The sequence below is a fragment of the Salmo trutta genome, chromosome 17, assembly GCF_901001165.1.
Source record: "Salmo trutta chromosome 17, fSalTru1.1, whole genome shotgun sequence".
In the NCBI taxonomy this organism is placed as follows: domain Eukaryota; kingdom Metazoa; phylum Chordata; class Actinopteri; order Salmoniformes; family Salmonidae; genus Salmo; species Salmo trutta.
Genome location: NC_042973.1, coordinates 29,814,405 through 29,829,659, shown reverse-complemented (window position 1 = coordinate 29,829,659; position 15,255 = coordinate 29,814,405). Strand labels below are relative to the sequence as shown.

The 15,255-nt window shown below is 43.2% G+C and overlaps 1 protein-coding gene and 1 pseudogene across 1 annotated transcript; one reads left to right on the top strand and one right to left on the bottom strand.

Annotated features, from left to right (window-relative positions):
- Positions 1-382: 382 nt before the first annotated feature.
- Positions 383-2,360, top strand: LOC115151311 (pro-neuregulin-4, membrane-bound isoform). The gene is made up of 5 exons (XM_029695249.1): positions 383-629; positions 847-907; positions 1,023-1,116; positions 1,345-1,497; positions 1,623-2,360. The coding sequence occupies exons 2-5, from the start codon at positions 898-900 to the stop codon at positions 1,696-1,698; spliced, it is 333 nt and encodes a 110-aa protein (XP_029551109.1). The 5' UTR covers positions 383-629; positions 847-897; the 3' UTR covers positions 1,699-2,360.
- Positions 2,361-3,785: 1,425 nt separating this feature from the next.
- Positions 3,786-9,928, bottom strand: LOC115151346 (serine beta-lactamase-like protein LACTB, mitochondrial; annotated as a pseudogene).
- Between the last annotated feature and the right edge of the window lie 5,327 nt (positions 9,929-15,255).

Genomic DNA, 15,255 nt, shown 5'->3' with positions numbered 1-15,255 from the left:
CACATCTCTCTGATTCAGAGGGTTTGGGTTAAATTCGAAAGACACATTTTGGTTGAAGGCATTCAGTTGTGCAACTGACTAGGTATCCCCTTTCCCACCTGTGGATGGATTTTGTGATGCAATCATAATTACTTGGCTTTGACAAACTAATGCCTTCCTGTATCATTACATTACAGTGTCTGCAGACACCTATTGTCTGTATGAAAGTAAACAACTAATGCACATTCTCTTATTGAAAGGTCAATGTTGTAAAATGATCTATTATTTCCACTAGTGGCTCATAAAAGCCTTTGTTTACCTACTCTATGGTGGGAATATTGTATTCTGAGGCACTCATTGAAAACGACCCCATTTCACTATATCAGGCATTCTACCAAAATGAGTCAGAATCAATAGAGATTATCCTAACATTTAACATTCCATTTACAATGTGGACAAACAGCTATCACAACATTTCTTGGCTCAAAGGAACACGCCCACATTAGTGACTTTAAAGGTCCAAGAAAAAGCAGTTGTCAGAGTTATTTTCAGCAGTCTGCCTCTGTGACTCACCTTAGAAACCTGCACTAACCCTAACACAAACTGGGATTTCATGAGGTGGTAAGAAGAGGATCATAACAATACTATTGGTAAGATAATAACAAACCTCTTCATTATTTTCATGCAAAGGTGATAAGACCTTCATATGATTAAGGACACACAACCAGCTTACTTCTGTTATGCCTTGTTTTAGTGTGGAAAGATTACAAAACATGAATCTTGCCTGTTTTCTGGTTATTTCCTATCTTGTTGTCTATGTAGATTCATAATGAGCTGTTACTTTTGTACATTGTACATCGTTCTTAGGTGGGGATCTAAAACAACTCTGTCACATTCTTCAGGATAGAAAAAAATCAAATGATGGCAGGTAAAATAGTTTGGCAAAATCATTTGAGAAGGAATGTTGAGAATTTCCACATGATGTATTTGTATATGCTGTATGTGTCTGTTTCTGAAATGGATCTATTCTGTCTTTTTTGTAGACCATGATGACCCATGTAATGAGTTAGAGACTTCCTACTGTATGAATGGAGGAACATGCTTAAAAATTCCTTTTATAGACACTCTTACTTGTGTGTAAGTTACTCTCATTCTCTATCACTATTCTCTAATGTCGCTAATAGTTTGTCAGCCATAAGCAGGTGTAAAGTGATGCTTGGCAATGAGCTAAGGAAGTTCTGGGAACTTCTGCATGGTGTTTTAGCTTTTGTTTTACTTTAGCTCAGTCCAGGTAGACCTACCATGGCTCTTGTTTCTCAGCTGGTGACGGCTTGCTAGAGAATAACGCTGTTCCTTCTCCCTCAGCTGCAGTGAGAACTACAAAGGCAGTCGGTGTGAGCTGTACCAGTTGTTGATCACTGCACACGATGCAGGTGAGACAGGACTGATCGCTGCTGTGGTCATCATGGTCCTTCTTATTCTAGTCGTGTTCACAGTAGTCATCTACTACACCTGCAAGTAAGAAACACATTCATTTAGCTTGATTCATGAATAGACAAGTATGCAGGAATAGTGCTTTCAGGTGTGATAGAGTTTCTTCTACTGTAGGTCTGAGACATTCCTTGTATTTGTTTTATTGTTAGGGTATGGAAGGCCAAACCAAAGAACCAGCAGAAAAACAGTGAACAACAGTATTGGAGAGTAGAGCCAAGAGAATGAGGCATGTTGCATATTATTTGGATAACAAAAGATTTCAAATAAAAGATTTCATGGACGGTGGCGTAATATGGTTTGGGGTCTGGATGCCACTAGAGATGCGGCTACGAAGGACCAGGAGGACAGAGGAAACCTCCACCCACAAACATTTTGCCTCAAGCATCAAACCTCAAGCCTGTTTGAGTGGCCATCAAAAGCTGAAGCTGCTGTAGACACACAGCCACCCACCTTTTCTCCAGTCTGTGTGACTGGGTGTAGGACTGATTCTAACCTGTTACAATGCATTTCATGCCAGTGGCTATTTTCCTCTGACACAGAATGCATGCTTAAAAATGGAAGAGTGATACCTGATGCCTTCATTCAAAGGAATACAATGTTTGCTTTGATAGTGTGTCGAAGTTCAATTGTGAATGTGAGCTTTCTCTGAGCCTGGTATACCGTAGATTAGAGCACAGTGGGGTGATAATTAGAACAGTTTGTTTTAATGTAGAATAATGCATATATTTGTAAAACTTTCATTTCAAGTCAAACGTGAAGTGAGCATTAGTTACAGTAAGCAACTTGCTTGTATTATTTAATGAATGTATACAACAAAGACACACCAGAAAATGTACATCATTTGCGATATCACAAATCACAATAATAAATCATGTATGAGGAAACAAGGCATTGTGTTTTCTTCAGTAATCAATGTCAATCAAGACTATTGAAGTAATGTAATTGAGTTATAAGTAAGGATTGTAATTTCCGCTATAAGTATAATGGTTTACATTGGGGTACTGGCATTCATGGGAGGTTCATCAATGAGTCTGGATCATAGATAATTCAGATAATATAATCTCCATAAATGTCACCAGTTCCATTTCAGATGTACGTTAGACCTCAACCAACAGATGGTGCTAAGGGTCCCTCATCTCATATGAACTACTAGGAGTCATGTTCATGTATTCATGGCCCAAGAAGACCACCCCCATTTACCACTGTGCCCCTGAGGTGTTTTATATAGTTTTAAAGTGACAGGTAGTAATGAGGGAAACCGGGGTTGGGTTCAATTCCATTTCGATCCATGATAGGACCCCAACAACTTGAACAGACCTAATGCAAACTGCTCTTTCCACCCAGCATGACCTACAATTGATTTGCTGAAGTAGAGAAAGTAGATTAAACAATTGAGGTACTTATCACTATTGAAAAGACTGTGGGAAGATCTCAATTGCATTTTCCTCGCGTCCTCTCTCATCTCCTTCTCAAAACCCATTGGATGAGTAAATTCATAAGTCCTGCCCATCTGACCTTCTTCTCCAATGGGTTTGAGGAGATGAGGCGAGAGGAGTATGCAACTGAGATATTGGCCTTTTCTCAATTAAATTAGCTTAACTCCTGCTTCCTCTCTCATTCATCCTCTCTCACCTCCTTTTAAAGAAGTTCAAACTTAATCGAGGAGTGGCGGCAGGAGCGTGAACATGGACAAAAATGAGCTTCTCCACTCAGGTGTCATCAAGCAAATGCCAGGGGTGGATCCCAAAATAAGTATGTAAAGTGATGAATACAAATTAAGTTTGTTGTGCAAGACAGTTATAGATAAAAGGATAAGTAGCATATCATTTTTAAACATGTGCATGCTTTCACACAGCTGGAGGTGTGGCAGATATCAAAACTTCTGAGGTAGGCTACACTTGTGCTTCCTTGCCGAAAGGAAGCTATCCAGGAGGGGTGGACTATCTTCCGTTTACCTACTAACGAATTGAAAGACTCTTCGACCACTTCTCTGTGACCCAGAAACCGATAAGAGAGGGAGGGGATTGGGCAAAAGTCCAACCTAATTAGAAAATACCCTTCACCGTGTGACTTCAGAAATCACTGGTTCCTATTAATAGAAAAGCAGTACACTGCTGCCACCTAGTGGTAAGTAGTCTCAATTGCACCAAGGTGATTTTCAATAAAAATTTACAACCAAATTACTACAACCAAATGAATGACTTATAATTCAATCCACACCAAAGTTGAGGATTGTATTTTATAATAAATACGAAATAAAAGGCAGATGTATAAAAGCAGTTTGAAATATACAAATGAATTCTGATAATAAATCATTCATCCATCGGAAACATCGCAGTATACTTCTCCACCACCAGCCAGCCCTGCGCATACAGCCCATCCTTATCCCAGGAGACCTGTCTTGTCCACCATGCCCACAGAGCCTGGGCTGTCTCTGGTTTGAGGAAGCCAGGCAGGAGGTCTGCGCCACCCGTCAGGTAGGCCACTTTGTAGTTGTAGAGCAGAGCATTCCCAAACAGGAGCAGATCTCCCACAGTGGAGAGAAAGCCACCTCCTGCCCACTTATAGGAGATATCCACATAAGGGCAGTTTACTATGAGTCCTTTCTTATTGCAATGATGAAACCTGAAACAGAAAGTGCAAAAGCCAAGCTGATCTTACACCAAGTTACTACTGAATGCAAAATGCTGTGGAGATGGATTACCTTGAGCAGTTAAAAACTCAGCAAAAAAAGAAAAGTCCTCTCACTGTCAACTGCATTTATTTTCAGCAAACTTAACATGTGTTTATATTTTTATGATCATAACAAGATTCAACAACTGAGACATAAACTGAACAAGTTCCACAGACATGTGACTAAGAGAAATTGAATAATGTGTCCCTGAACAAAGCGCGGGGGGGGGGGTCAAAATCAAAAGTAAGTCAGTATCTGGTGTGGCCACCAGCTGCATTAAGTGCTGCAGTGCATCTCCTCCTCATGGACTGCACCAGATTTGCCAGTTCTTGCTGTGAGATGATACCCCTCTTCCACCAAGGCACCTGCAAGTTCCCAGACATTTCTGGGGGGTATGGCCCTAGACCTCACCCTCCGATCCAACAGGTCCCAGACGTGCTCAATGGGATTGAGATCTGGGCTCTTCGCTGGCCATGGCAGAACACTGACATGCCTGTCTTGCAGGAAATCAGCCATACAGCTTGTTCTGTGCGTGGTGGCATTGTCATGCTGGAGGGTCATGTCAGGATGAGCCTGCAGGAAGGGTACCACATGAGGGAGGAGGATGTCTTCCCTGTAACACACAGCATTGAGATTGCCTGCAATGACAACAAGCTCAGTCCGATGATGCTGTGACACACCGCCCCAGACCATGACGGACCCTCCACATCGATCCCGCTCCAGAGTACAGGCCTCGGTTTAACGCTCATTCCTTCGACCATAAACGTGAATCCGACCAACACTGTTGAGACAAAACCGTGACTCGTGAAGAGCACTTTTTGCCAGTCCTGTCTGGTCCAGCGACGGTGGGTTTGTACCCATAAGGGATGTTGTTGCTGGTGATGTCTGGTGAGAACCTGCCTTACAACAGGCCTACCAGCCCTCAGTCCAGCCTCTCTCAGCCTATTGCGGAGAGTCTGATCACTGATGGAGGGATTGTGCGTTCCTGGTGTAACTCGGGCAGTTGTTGTTGTTGCCATCCTGTACCTGTCCCGCAGGTGTGATGTTCGGCTGTACCCGATCCTGTGCAGGTGTCGTTACACGTGGTCTGCCAATGCGAGGACGAACAGCTGTCCGTCCTGTCTCCCTGTAGCACTGTCTTAGGCGTCTCACAGTACGGACATTGCAATTTATTGCCCTGGCCACATCTGCAGTCCTCATGCCTCCTTGCAGCATGCCTAAGGCATGTTCACGCAGACGAGCAGGGACACTGGGCAGCTTTCTTGGTGTTTTTCAGTGTCAGTAGAAAGGCCTCTTTAGTGTACTAAGTTTTCATAACTGTGACCTTGATTGACTACCGTCTGTAAGCTGTTAGTGTCTTAACAACTGTTCCACAGGTGGATGTTCATTAATTATTCATGGTTAATTGAACAAGCATGGGAAACAGTGTTTAAACCCTTTACAATGAAGATTTGTGAAGTTAGTTGGATTTTTACAAATTATCTTTGAATGACAGGGTCCTGAAAAAGGGACGTTTCTTTTTTTGCTGAGTCTAGATTGTGGGGTCATTCTCATCTGGCACAGTGTTGAGCATGCCCAGTTCCCGGAACATCTTCATTATGTGATCCAACAAATGCTGGCCTGCAGCTCTCTCTACTACGGCACTTAGGAGGGTGAAGCTGTTACTTCACCTTTCTTTAACCAGGTAGGCCAGTTGAGAACAAGTTCTCATTTACAACTGCAACCTGGCCAAGATAAAGCAAAGCGACAAACAGATTTACACATGGAATAAACAAACATACAGTAAATAACACAATAGAAAAGTCTATATACAGTGTGTGCAAATGAGGTAAGATAAGGGCGGTAAGGCAATAAATAGGCCACAGTGGCGACATATTTACAATTTAGCAATTAAACACTGGATTGACAGATGTGCAGAAGACGAATGTGCAAGTAGAGACACTGGGGTTCAAAGGAGAAAACAATAATAATAACAGTATGGGGATGAGGTAGTTGGATGGGTTATTTACAGATGGGCTATGTACAGGTGCAGTGATCTGTGAGCAACTCTGACAGCTGGTGCTTGAAGTTAGAGGGGGAGAGTCTCCAGCTTTGGAGATTTTTGCAATTCGTTCCAGTCATTGGCAGCAGAGAACTGGAAGGAAAGGCGGCCAAAGGAGGAATTGGCTTTGGAGGTGACCAGTGAAATATCCCTGCTGGAGCGCGTGCTACGGGTGGGTGCTGCTATGGTGACCAGTGAGCAGGGATAAGGCGGGGCTTTACCTAGCAAAGACTTATAGATGACCTGGAGCCAGTGGGTTTGGCGACGAATATGAAGCAAGGGCCAGCCAACGAGAGTATACAGGTCGCAGTGGTGGGTAGTATATGGGGCTTTGGTGACAAAACGGATGGCACTGTGATTGGATGCATCCAATTTGCTGAGTAGAGTGTTGGAGGCTATTTTGTAAAAGACGTCGCCGAAGTCAAGGATCGGTAGGATAGTGAGTTTTACGAGGGTATGTTTGGCAGCATGAGTGAAGGATGCTTTGTTGCGAAATAGGAAGCCGATTCTAGATTTAATTTTGTATTGGAGATGCTTTTTATTTTAGCCCTTTTTTCTCCCCAATTTCAGGGTCTTTTACAGTCTTGTCTCATCGCTGCAACTCCTGTATGGACTCGGGAAAGGCGAAGGTTGAGAGCCATGCGTCCCTCGAAACACAACCCAACCAACCTGCACTGCTTCTTGACACAATGCAATCCAATCCGGAAGCCAGCCGCACCAATGTGTCAGAGGAAACACCATACACCTGGCGACCTGGTCAGTGTGCACTGCGCGTGCACTGTGCGATGAGACAAGGATATCTCTGCTGGCCAAACCCTCCCTACCGACGCTGGGCCAATTGTGCGCCGCCCCATGGGTCTCCCGGTCGCGGCCGGCTGCGACAGAGGCTGGGCTCAAACCCAGAATCTCTGGTGGCACAGCTAGCACTGCAATGCAGTGTCTTAGACCACTGCGCCACCCGGGAGGCCATATTGGAGATGCTTAATGTGAGTCTAGAAGGAGAGTTTACAGTCTAACCAGACACCTAGGTACTTGTAGTTGTCCACATATTCTAAGTCAGAACCGTCCAGAGTAGTGATGCTGGACGGGCGAGCAGGTGCAGGCAGCGATCGGTTGAAGTGCATGCATTTAGTTTTACTTGCATTTAAGAGCAGTTGGAGGTCATGGAAGGAGAGATGTATGGCATTGAAGCTCATCTGGAGGTTAGTTAACAGTGTCCAAAGAAGGGCCAGAGTATACAGAATGGTGTCGTCTGCGTTTAGTGGTGTGGTGTAGAATGGTGTCGTCTGCTAAAGTTTACTTTCATGTCAATTCGTTTAAATGCACATAGGATTCAATTTGTTGATTTGATTGACAGCCACAACTCTTACATGGTACCTACCAGGTTTGAAAATGAGAGGATCGTCCTGGAAAAGAGCCAAGGCTTGAATGACACTGTCAAAGCTGTCTTTCAGGTAGTATTCCTCTTACTCAAATTATTTTTTAATTTGGCCCTGCTTGGTTTCCTTGCACATGGTGCTGCTGTCCTCGGTTTCTCTTTGTAATAAGATTAGTCATTTTCCTCTTTACCAGGCAGTTTCAAAAGTTGTTTGGCCTTCTCCATGGCCTCCCTCACTTATTAGCATCCTTCTAGTGCCGTATGCCACTTAGGCGAGAGAATCAGCCGTGGGGTTATAGTCACCTAGATATCAAAGAAAAATAAAGACCCTCAAGAAAGACACAGCACTTTGATAATTCAAATATTGACAGTGGGGAAAGAGAGTTCAAGGTGAGATGATCATGCCCATTTGATAGAATGTATCTTTAATGTAACTTAAAGAACTCAACTTACATCTCCCTTAACCTGTTTTCGGGGGAACTCAGGGACTTATTTCTGGACAGGGGCATCTAGGTACAGCTTCGCCTCCAGCTGCTGCTGTAGTTTGGGGTTTACTGATGCTGGCGATCCTCAGCACCATTTCTGGGCCACAAGGCACACAATTTTCCAAGTCAGCATAGCCAAGTCCTTCAACATGGACATCAGTTAGTTAGGAGCATGTCTGAAACAGCAGAATTATGAATTGTATTAATTTGTGAACATATGAGAAGTATTCACGTCTACTACAGTGAACCTACATTTACATTACATTTACATTTAAGTCATTTAGCAGACGCTCTTATCCAGAGCGACTTACAAATTGGTGCATTCACCTTATGATATCCAGTGGAACAACCACTTTACAATAGTGCATCTAAATCTTTTAGGGGGGGGGGGGTTAGAAGGATTACTTTATCCTATCCCAGGTATTCCTTAAAGAGGTGGGGTTTCAGGTGTCTCCGGAAGGTGGTGATTGACTCCGCTGTCCTGGCGTCGTGAGGGAGCTTGTTCCACCATTGGGGTGCCAGAGCAGCGAACAGTTTTGACTGGGCTGAGCGGGAACTGTGCTTCCTCAGAGGTAGGGAGGCGAGCAGGCCAGAGGTGGATGAACGCAGTGCCCTTGTTTGGGTGTAGGGCCTGATCAGAGCCTGAAGGTACGGAGGTGCCGTTCCCCTCACAGCTCCGTAGGCAAGCACCATGGTCTTGTAGCGGATGCGAGCTTCAACTGGAAGCCAGTGGAGAGAGCGGAGGAGCGGGGTGACGTGAGAGAACTTGGGAAGGTTGAACACCAGACGGGCTGCGGCGTTCTGGATGAGTTGTAGGGGTTTAATGGCACAGGCAGGGAGCCCAGCCAACAGCGAGTTGCAGTAATCCAGACGGGAGATGACAAGTGCCTGGATTAGGACCTGCGCCGCTTCCTGTGTGAGGCAGGGTCGTACTCTGCGAATGTTGTAGAGCATGAACCTACAGGATCGGGTCACTGCCTTGATGTTAGTGGAGAACGACAGGGTGTTGTCCAGGATCACGCCAAGGTTCTTAGCACTCTGGGAGGAGGACACAAGGGAGTTGTCAACCGTGATGGCGAGATCATGGAACGGGCAGTCCTTCCCCGGGAGGAAGAGCAGCTCCGTCTTGCCGAGGTTCAGCTTGAGGTGGTGATCCGTCATCCACACTGATATGTCTGCCAGACATGCAGAGATGCGATTCGCCGCCTGGTTATCAGAAGGGGGAAAGGAGAAGATTAATTGTGTGTCGTCTGCATAGCAATGATAGGAGAGACCATGTGAGGATATGACAGAGCCAAGTGACTTGGTGTATAGCGAGAATAGGAGAGGGCCTAGAACAGAGCCCTGGGGGACACCAGTGGTGAGAGCGCGTGGTGCGGAGACAGATTCTCGCCACGCCACCTGGTAGGAGCGACCTGTCAGGTAGGACGCAATCCAAGCGTGGGCCGCGCCGGAGATGTCCAACTCGGAGAGGGTGGAGAGGAGGATCTGATGGTTCACAGTATCAAAGGCAGCAGATAGGTCTAGAAGGATGAGAGCAGAGGAGAGAGAGTTAGCTTTAGCAGTGCGGAGAGCCTCCGTGACACAGAGAAGAGCAGAGCTGCATTGCACCAACCTTCACACCAGCCACAGACACACAGACCACCAGCCCTGGAGCCCCAACCTCATCCTGTCACACCAAGAAAGAGGTGATGGACAGAGATACAGACAAATTATAAAATGAGCATGTTGAGGTTGAGTTGCATGCACCAATTAGCTGAATGTTATGACAATAAACTTAACCAGTTCAGGATTTTAAAAATCTGAATGCCAAAAACTCTAAATACCTGTACCTTTATCTGCTGAACGAAGTCTGTTAACTTGAATGGCAGCGCCATATCTTCTAATCTGCTTGAAGTCCTCTTCACACAAGAGCCGACCTGGAGATCACTGACGTCAAGATTTGATCAAGTGTTTTTCCAAGTTCCCAGTTGTCTTGAAAGCACCATAGATCTACACAATCTACGCAACGGATGTGACAGAGGTTCGTTTGCATAGCTCTCTACATACTTTTGTGTGGCTGAATTTTTGGAACGCGACTGGGAAATCAATTTGGAGAGCCCACAGTGTAAAACAGAGTAAATCAAATCAAATCAAATTTATTTATATAGCCCTTCGTATATCAGCTGAAATCTCAAAGTGCTGTACAGAAACCCAGCCTAAAACCCCAAACAGCAAGCAATGCATGTGAAAGAAGCACGGTGGCTAGGAAAAACTCCCTAGGAAAAACTCCCTAGAAAGGCCAAAAACCTAGGAAGAAACCTAGAGAGGAACCAGGCTATGAGGGGTGGCCAGTCTTCTTCTGGCTGTGCCAGGTGGATATTATAACAGAACATGGTCAAGATGTTAAAATGTTCATAAATGACCAGCATGGTCAAATAATAATAATCATAGTAGTTGTCGAGGGTGCAACAAGCACGTCCGGTGAACAGGTCAGGGTTCCGTAGCCGCAGGCAGAACAGTTGAAACTGGAGCAGCAGCATGGCCAGGTGGACTGGAGACAGCAAGGAGTCATCATGCCAGGTAGTCCCGAGGCATGGTCCTAGGGCTCAGGTCCTCTGAAAGAAAGAAAGAGAGAATTAGAGAGAGCATATTTAAATTCACACAGGACACCGGATAAGACAAGAGAATACTCCAGATGTAACAGACTGACCCTAGTCCCCCGACACATAAACTACTGCAGCATAAATACTGGAGGCTGAGACAGGAGGGATCAGAAGACACTGTGGCCCCATCCGATGATACCCCCGAACAGGGCCAAACAGGCAGGATATAACCCCACCCACTTTGCCAAAGCACAGCCCCCACACCACTAGAGGGATGTCTACAACCACCAACTTACCGTCCGAAAACAAGGCCGAGTATAGCCCACAAAATCTCCGCCATGGCACAACCCAAGGGGGTGCGCCAACCCAGACAGGAAGACCACGTCAGTGACTCAACCCACTCAAGTGACACACCCCTCCTATGGACGGCATGGAAGAACACCAGTAAGTCAGTGACTCAGCCCCTGTAATAGGGTTAGAGGCAGAGAATCCCAGTGGAAAGAGGGGAACCGGCAAGGCAGAGACAGCAAGGGCGGTTCGTTGCTCCAGCCTTTCCGTTCACTTTCACACTCCTGGGCCAGACTATACTTAATCATAGGACCTACTGAAGAGATAAGTCTTCAGTAAAGACTTAAAGGTTGAGACTGAGTCTGCGTCTCTCACATGGGTAGGCAGACCATTCCATAAAAATGGAGCTCTACTACATTGAGTAGTTACTCAATGTGAAAGTCCGCAAAATGTTTGCTTTTTCTGTTCTAACACAACAAAGGCCTGTTGTTTTGACAGCTGGAGGCAGCGAGTTTGCGTTGTCAACAAAGACTAGTAGCACGTGTAAAATAGTAAATAATGCTACTTCTCAGAGGGCCGGTATCACAGACAGGGTTTAGATTAAGCCAGGAGTAGGTCTTAATGTGTACTAGTAAACTAGGCCATTTAAGTAGCTTTCATGAACGTGGCTTAAATTTGGCTTAGTTAGTCAGAGACTATGGAGTCCTGGAGTAAGATAAGTAGCCTAAGCCTAAATGAGAACACCTGGGTTAAGCCTGATTAGGTTAAGTATGAGCGCATGCTGTTGGTCTAATGGTGCTGATAAAAACCCAAAATGGAATAGAAAACACCATTCACGTATCTTGAGACAAAACAAGTGCAAAGGTTAAAAATAATTGGTTCAAAAAACTTTTGTGAGTCTGAAAAAACACTACTAAAACAAATTTTGTCAAACAATCCAGTTATTGAAAGTAAAAACCATACTACTGCTACTGAGCAAAAGAAAAAGAGTGGTTGGCCTGCAATTTGTAGTGAATTCAATGCAAATGAAAATGTAACAAAAGACTACAACTTCAGGTGAGATATCTTCATTATTATCAGTATTTCTCATATTCATATTTTTGTGACATCACTTGTATTGAATGATATCTGCCTTTATAGACTCTGTGGAAGAACCTTAAATTGGCTTTAAAAAGATAATGCAAAGATCAGAAGAGAGTGATTTACTACTGGTGGTGGACCACCAAAACAAAGACAAGACTGATGAATTGAGTGACTTGCTGTCTGTAATAATAGAGCACCAGCAACCTCTGGATGGTATACCAGATGATGACCATTTGGACAGTTCAGATGAAGATCTGAGCACAAATGGTACATATACCAAAGAAAGTAAATTGGTTACTTCCTTTGGTAAATATATTCCACTGTCTGTGTCAATCTTTATTCTTCTTTCATTCTAAGGACCATATGAGTTTATTTGTGCTTCTAAATGTGTTCTTTCTCCAGAGGAAAGGAATGCGAACAGGTTGGAAGAGCCAGTGCACAGTGAGTGTGTACCCTCAACATCTGCTATAGCATCCCTTAGAGAAGATGCTGCCATCGCCTTTCAGCAGAGAACAAAAAAGATGACCATACATGAAAAGTTAGCCAGAGAATTTCATGAGCATAAAATTAGATATCTGAAGGAAGAACATGAAATGAGACATAGTTTAGTTGAATTGGATATGAAGTTGGAAGAGAGAGGTATGATACAGTAATGAGACCATTGTGATTACCAGTCATGGTGAACAACATATGTAACAAAACATTTTTTTTGTCATTTGGATATTTATGAGTGACAGTATTTTAATTACCACAAACGACATTTTAAACCAGCCTTGGTTTAGTCACTCATTTAATTTTGCAGCACACTATTTGAATTTTGTACAGAACAAACATTATAAAAGCAAAAATAAGCCATAATGAATACATTCCATATTTAAATGCATCTCATCTAGTTGAAGTGCTGCAATGTAAAAACAACTGTGTGCAAGTCCTCGTTGGTCATTGCCTGCCTCAACCACATGGGCACATATGCTTGATCCTGATCTTCCATTGGAGGATCAGGACAGCAGCGCTGCTTTAAGTAGTTGTGCAGCACAGCTGTAGCAATGATCACCTTGCAGCATCTTCTTTGCTTGAAACAAAGTGTATTGCCTAAACACTGGAATCGATGTTTCCATACTCCAAACATACGCTTGACCAACCCTCTTGTGCAGATATGAGCTCTGTTGTATCTTTGCTGCTCTGCTGTTGTGGGATTTATGTATGGAGTGAATCAAAAATGACTCTGACCATATCCACTGTCACCAAGTAGTAGTCCACTATGTTGTCCTCTCTGAAACTGAGCACACAATGAAGAGTTGAGAAAAATACTTGAATCGTGAGTTGCAGCATTCCATGACATCCATCTATACAGCCAATCACTCCTGGGAAATGCCCATATTCATAGAATTACAATGTCTGAAAACTCTAAATTAGGAGTGCATACACCCTGAACATTGATGGAAAACCAGTTCTTACGGTTCCTGTACTCCTCAGCATCAGGAGTTTATGGACACTTGATGGGAACATGACATCCATCTATACAGCCAATCACTCCTGGGAAATGCCCATATTCATAGAATTGCAATTTTTGTTGGCTTGGCCAGCAGCATCAGGAAACTTGATGTAAAGACACCTCAGTTCACAAATGGCCCTGCAGACTTTAAACTATTCTACACACAGTTGCTTCACTGGCACCACACAAATCACCAGTTTCACGATGAAAGATTCCAGATGCCAAAAACGTCAATGTGATCAGAACTTGGAGAGAATTGGGTAAAGGCCTTCCTCTATGAGACAGAGAGAAAAGTTTAGGCTCAAGCAAAGATATTATCTCCAATGCAATTTCTTTGTACATACGAAAGCAGTTTCAAAAAGCTATTTCACCAAAGTAATTTAATGGATTACTCCTATCCGCAAGTACTCATCTGGCTGGCCTCTGTAGCGCATGTTGGTCTTCATTTAGATATTCCAAATAGTCCATGCTCCCTCACAAACAGTACTAAGCAGAAGTTAAACCTGCCTCTTTGAAGAATTAATTTAACCTTAAATTTTGTTCTAGAGTAGCTCTTATCCTCCCTCTTGCAATCGGCTTTGTTTAATCCAGAACAGGCTAAATCTATGACTATTTTAAGATAATTCTGTGCATGTCGCTTTGAGTTAAGATAGCTCAAACAGGCATTTTAGTCTGGGACTAGGCTTAAGCTTTGTCTGTGAAACAGGCCCAGAAAGTATTAAACTGTAAAGAGGAGTAAAACAAGGTTGCCCACTATCAGCATATCTATTTATTATGGCCATCTAAATTAAAAAATCAGATCCAACAATAATGCCAAGCTGCTAGAAATCCAGGGCTTAAAAACAAAGGTTTCATTGTACACTGATGTTTTCTTTTAAATCCACAATTTGGATCCTTCCACAGCCTCATAGAGGATCTAGATAATTTTTCTAACTTCTCTGGATTACAACCAATTAGGATAAGTGTAGCCTACTATATTATGTATAGGTTCACAAAAAAATACAACTTTTACATTACCGTGTAGTTTACCAATAAAATGGTCTGACAGTGAAGTGGACATGCTCTGTATTTATATCCCGAAAGAAAGAAATTATCTCAGTACAAAACATTTTAATAGAAAGTTAGCAAAAATAGATGAGCTCTTGATACAATGGAAAGGAAAATACTTGTCTATATGGGGAAAAATCACCCCGATTAACTCTTTAGTCACATTCCAGTTTACCTATTTGCTTATGGCCCTGCCGTCCCCTAAGGACTTGTTAAGTTATATGAGTAAAGAATGTTCCATTTTATTTGGAACGGCAAGCCAGACAACATTATCCAGGCCTATTTATATAATGAATATGAATTTGGATGGCAGAAATGATTACATATTAAAGCATTAGACCTCCCACTAAAGGCTTCAGTCATACAAAAGCTATACTTAAACCCGAACTGGTTCTCTACCTGATAAGTAAGAATGGCTCACCCGTGCTCAAGAATGGCCTTTTACCCTATATTCAGATTATAACCTCTCACTTTCGGTTATTTGAAAATGAAATAATCTAAAAAATATAGCTATTTTTAAAACAAGCCATAGAAAGTTGGTTGCAATTTCAGTTTAATCCACCAGAAAAGAGAGAACCAATATTACAGCAAATGTTATGGTTAAACTCAAATACTCATATATATTTTTTTAAATGGTAAAATCTTTGTAAATGATATCCTAAATTGGACTGGTGGAGTTATGTCACACATGCATCTAACAAAAAGA

Bases quoted from the DNA above. Each gene is read 5' to 3' on its own strand.
- LOC115151311 (XM_029695249.1), top strand. The intron at 1,117-1,344 runs GTAAGTTACTCT...CTTCTCCCTCAG, and splicing joins ATAGACACTCTTACTTGTGT to CTGCAGTGAGAACTACAAAG. The intron at 1,498-1,622 runs GTAAGAAACACA...TTTTATTGTTAG, and splicing joins GTCATCTACTACACCTGCAA to GGTATGGAAGGCCAAACCAA.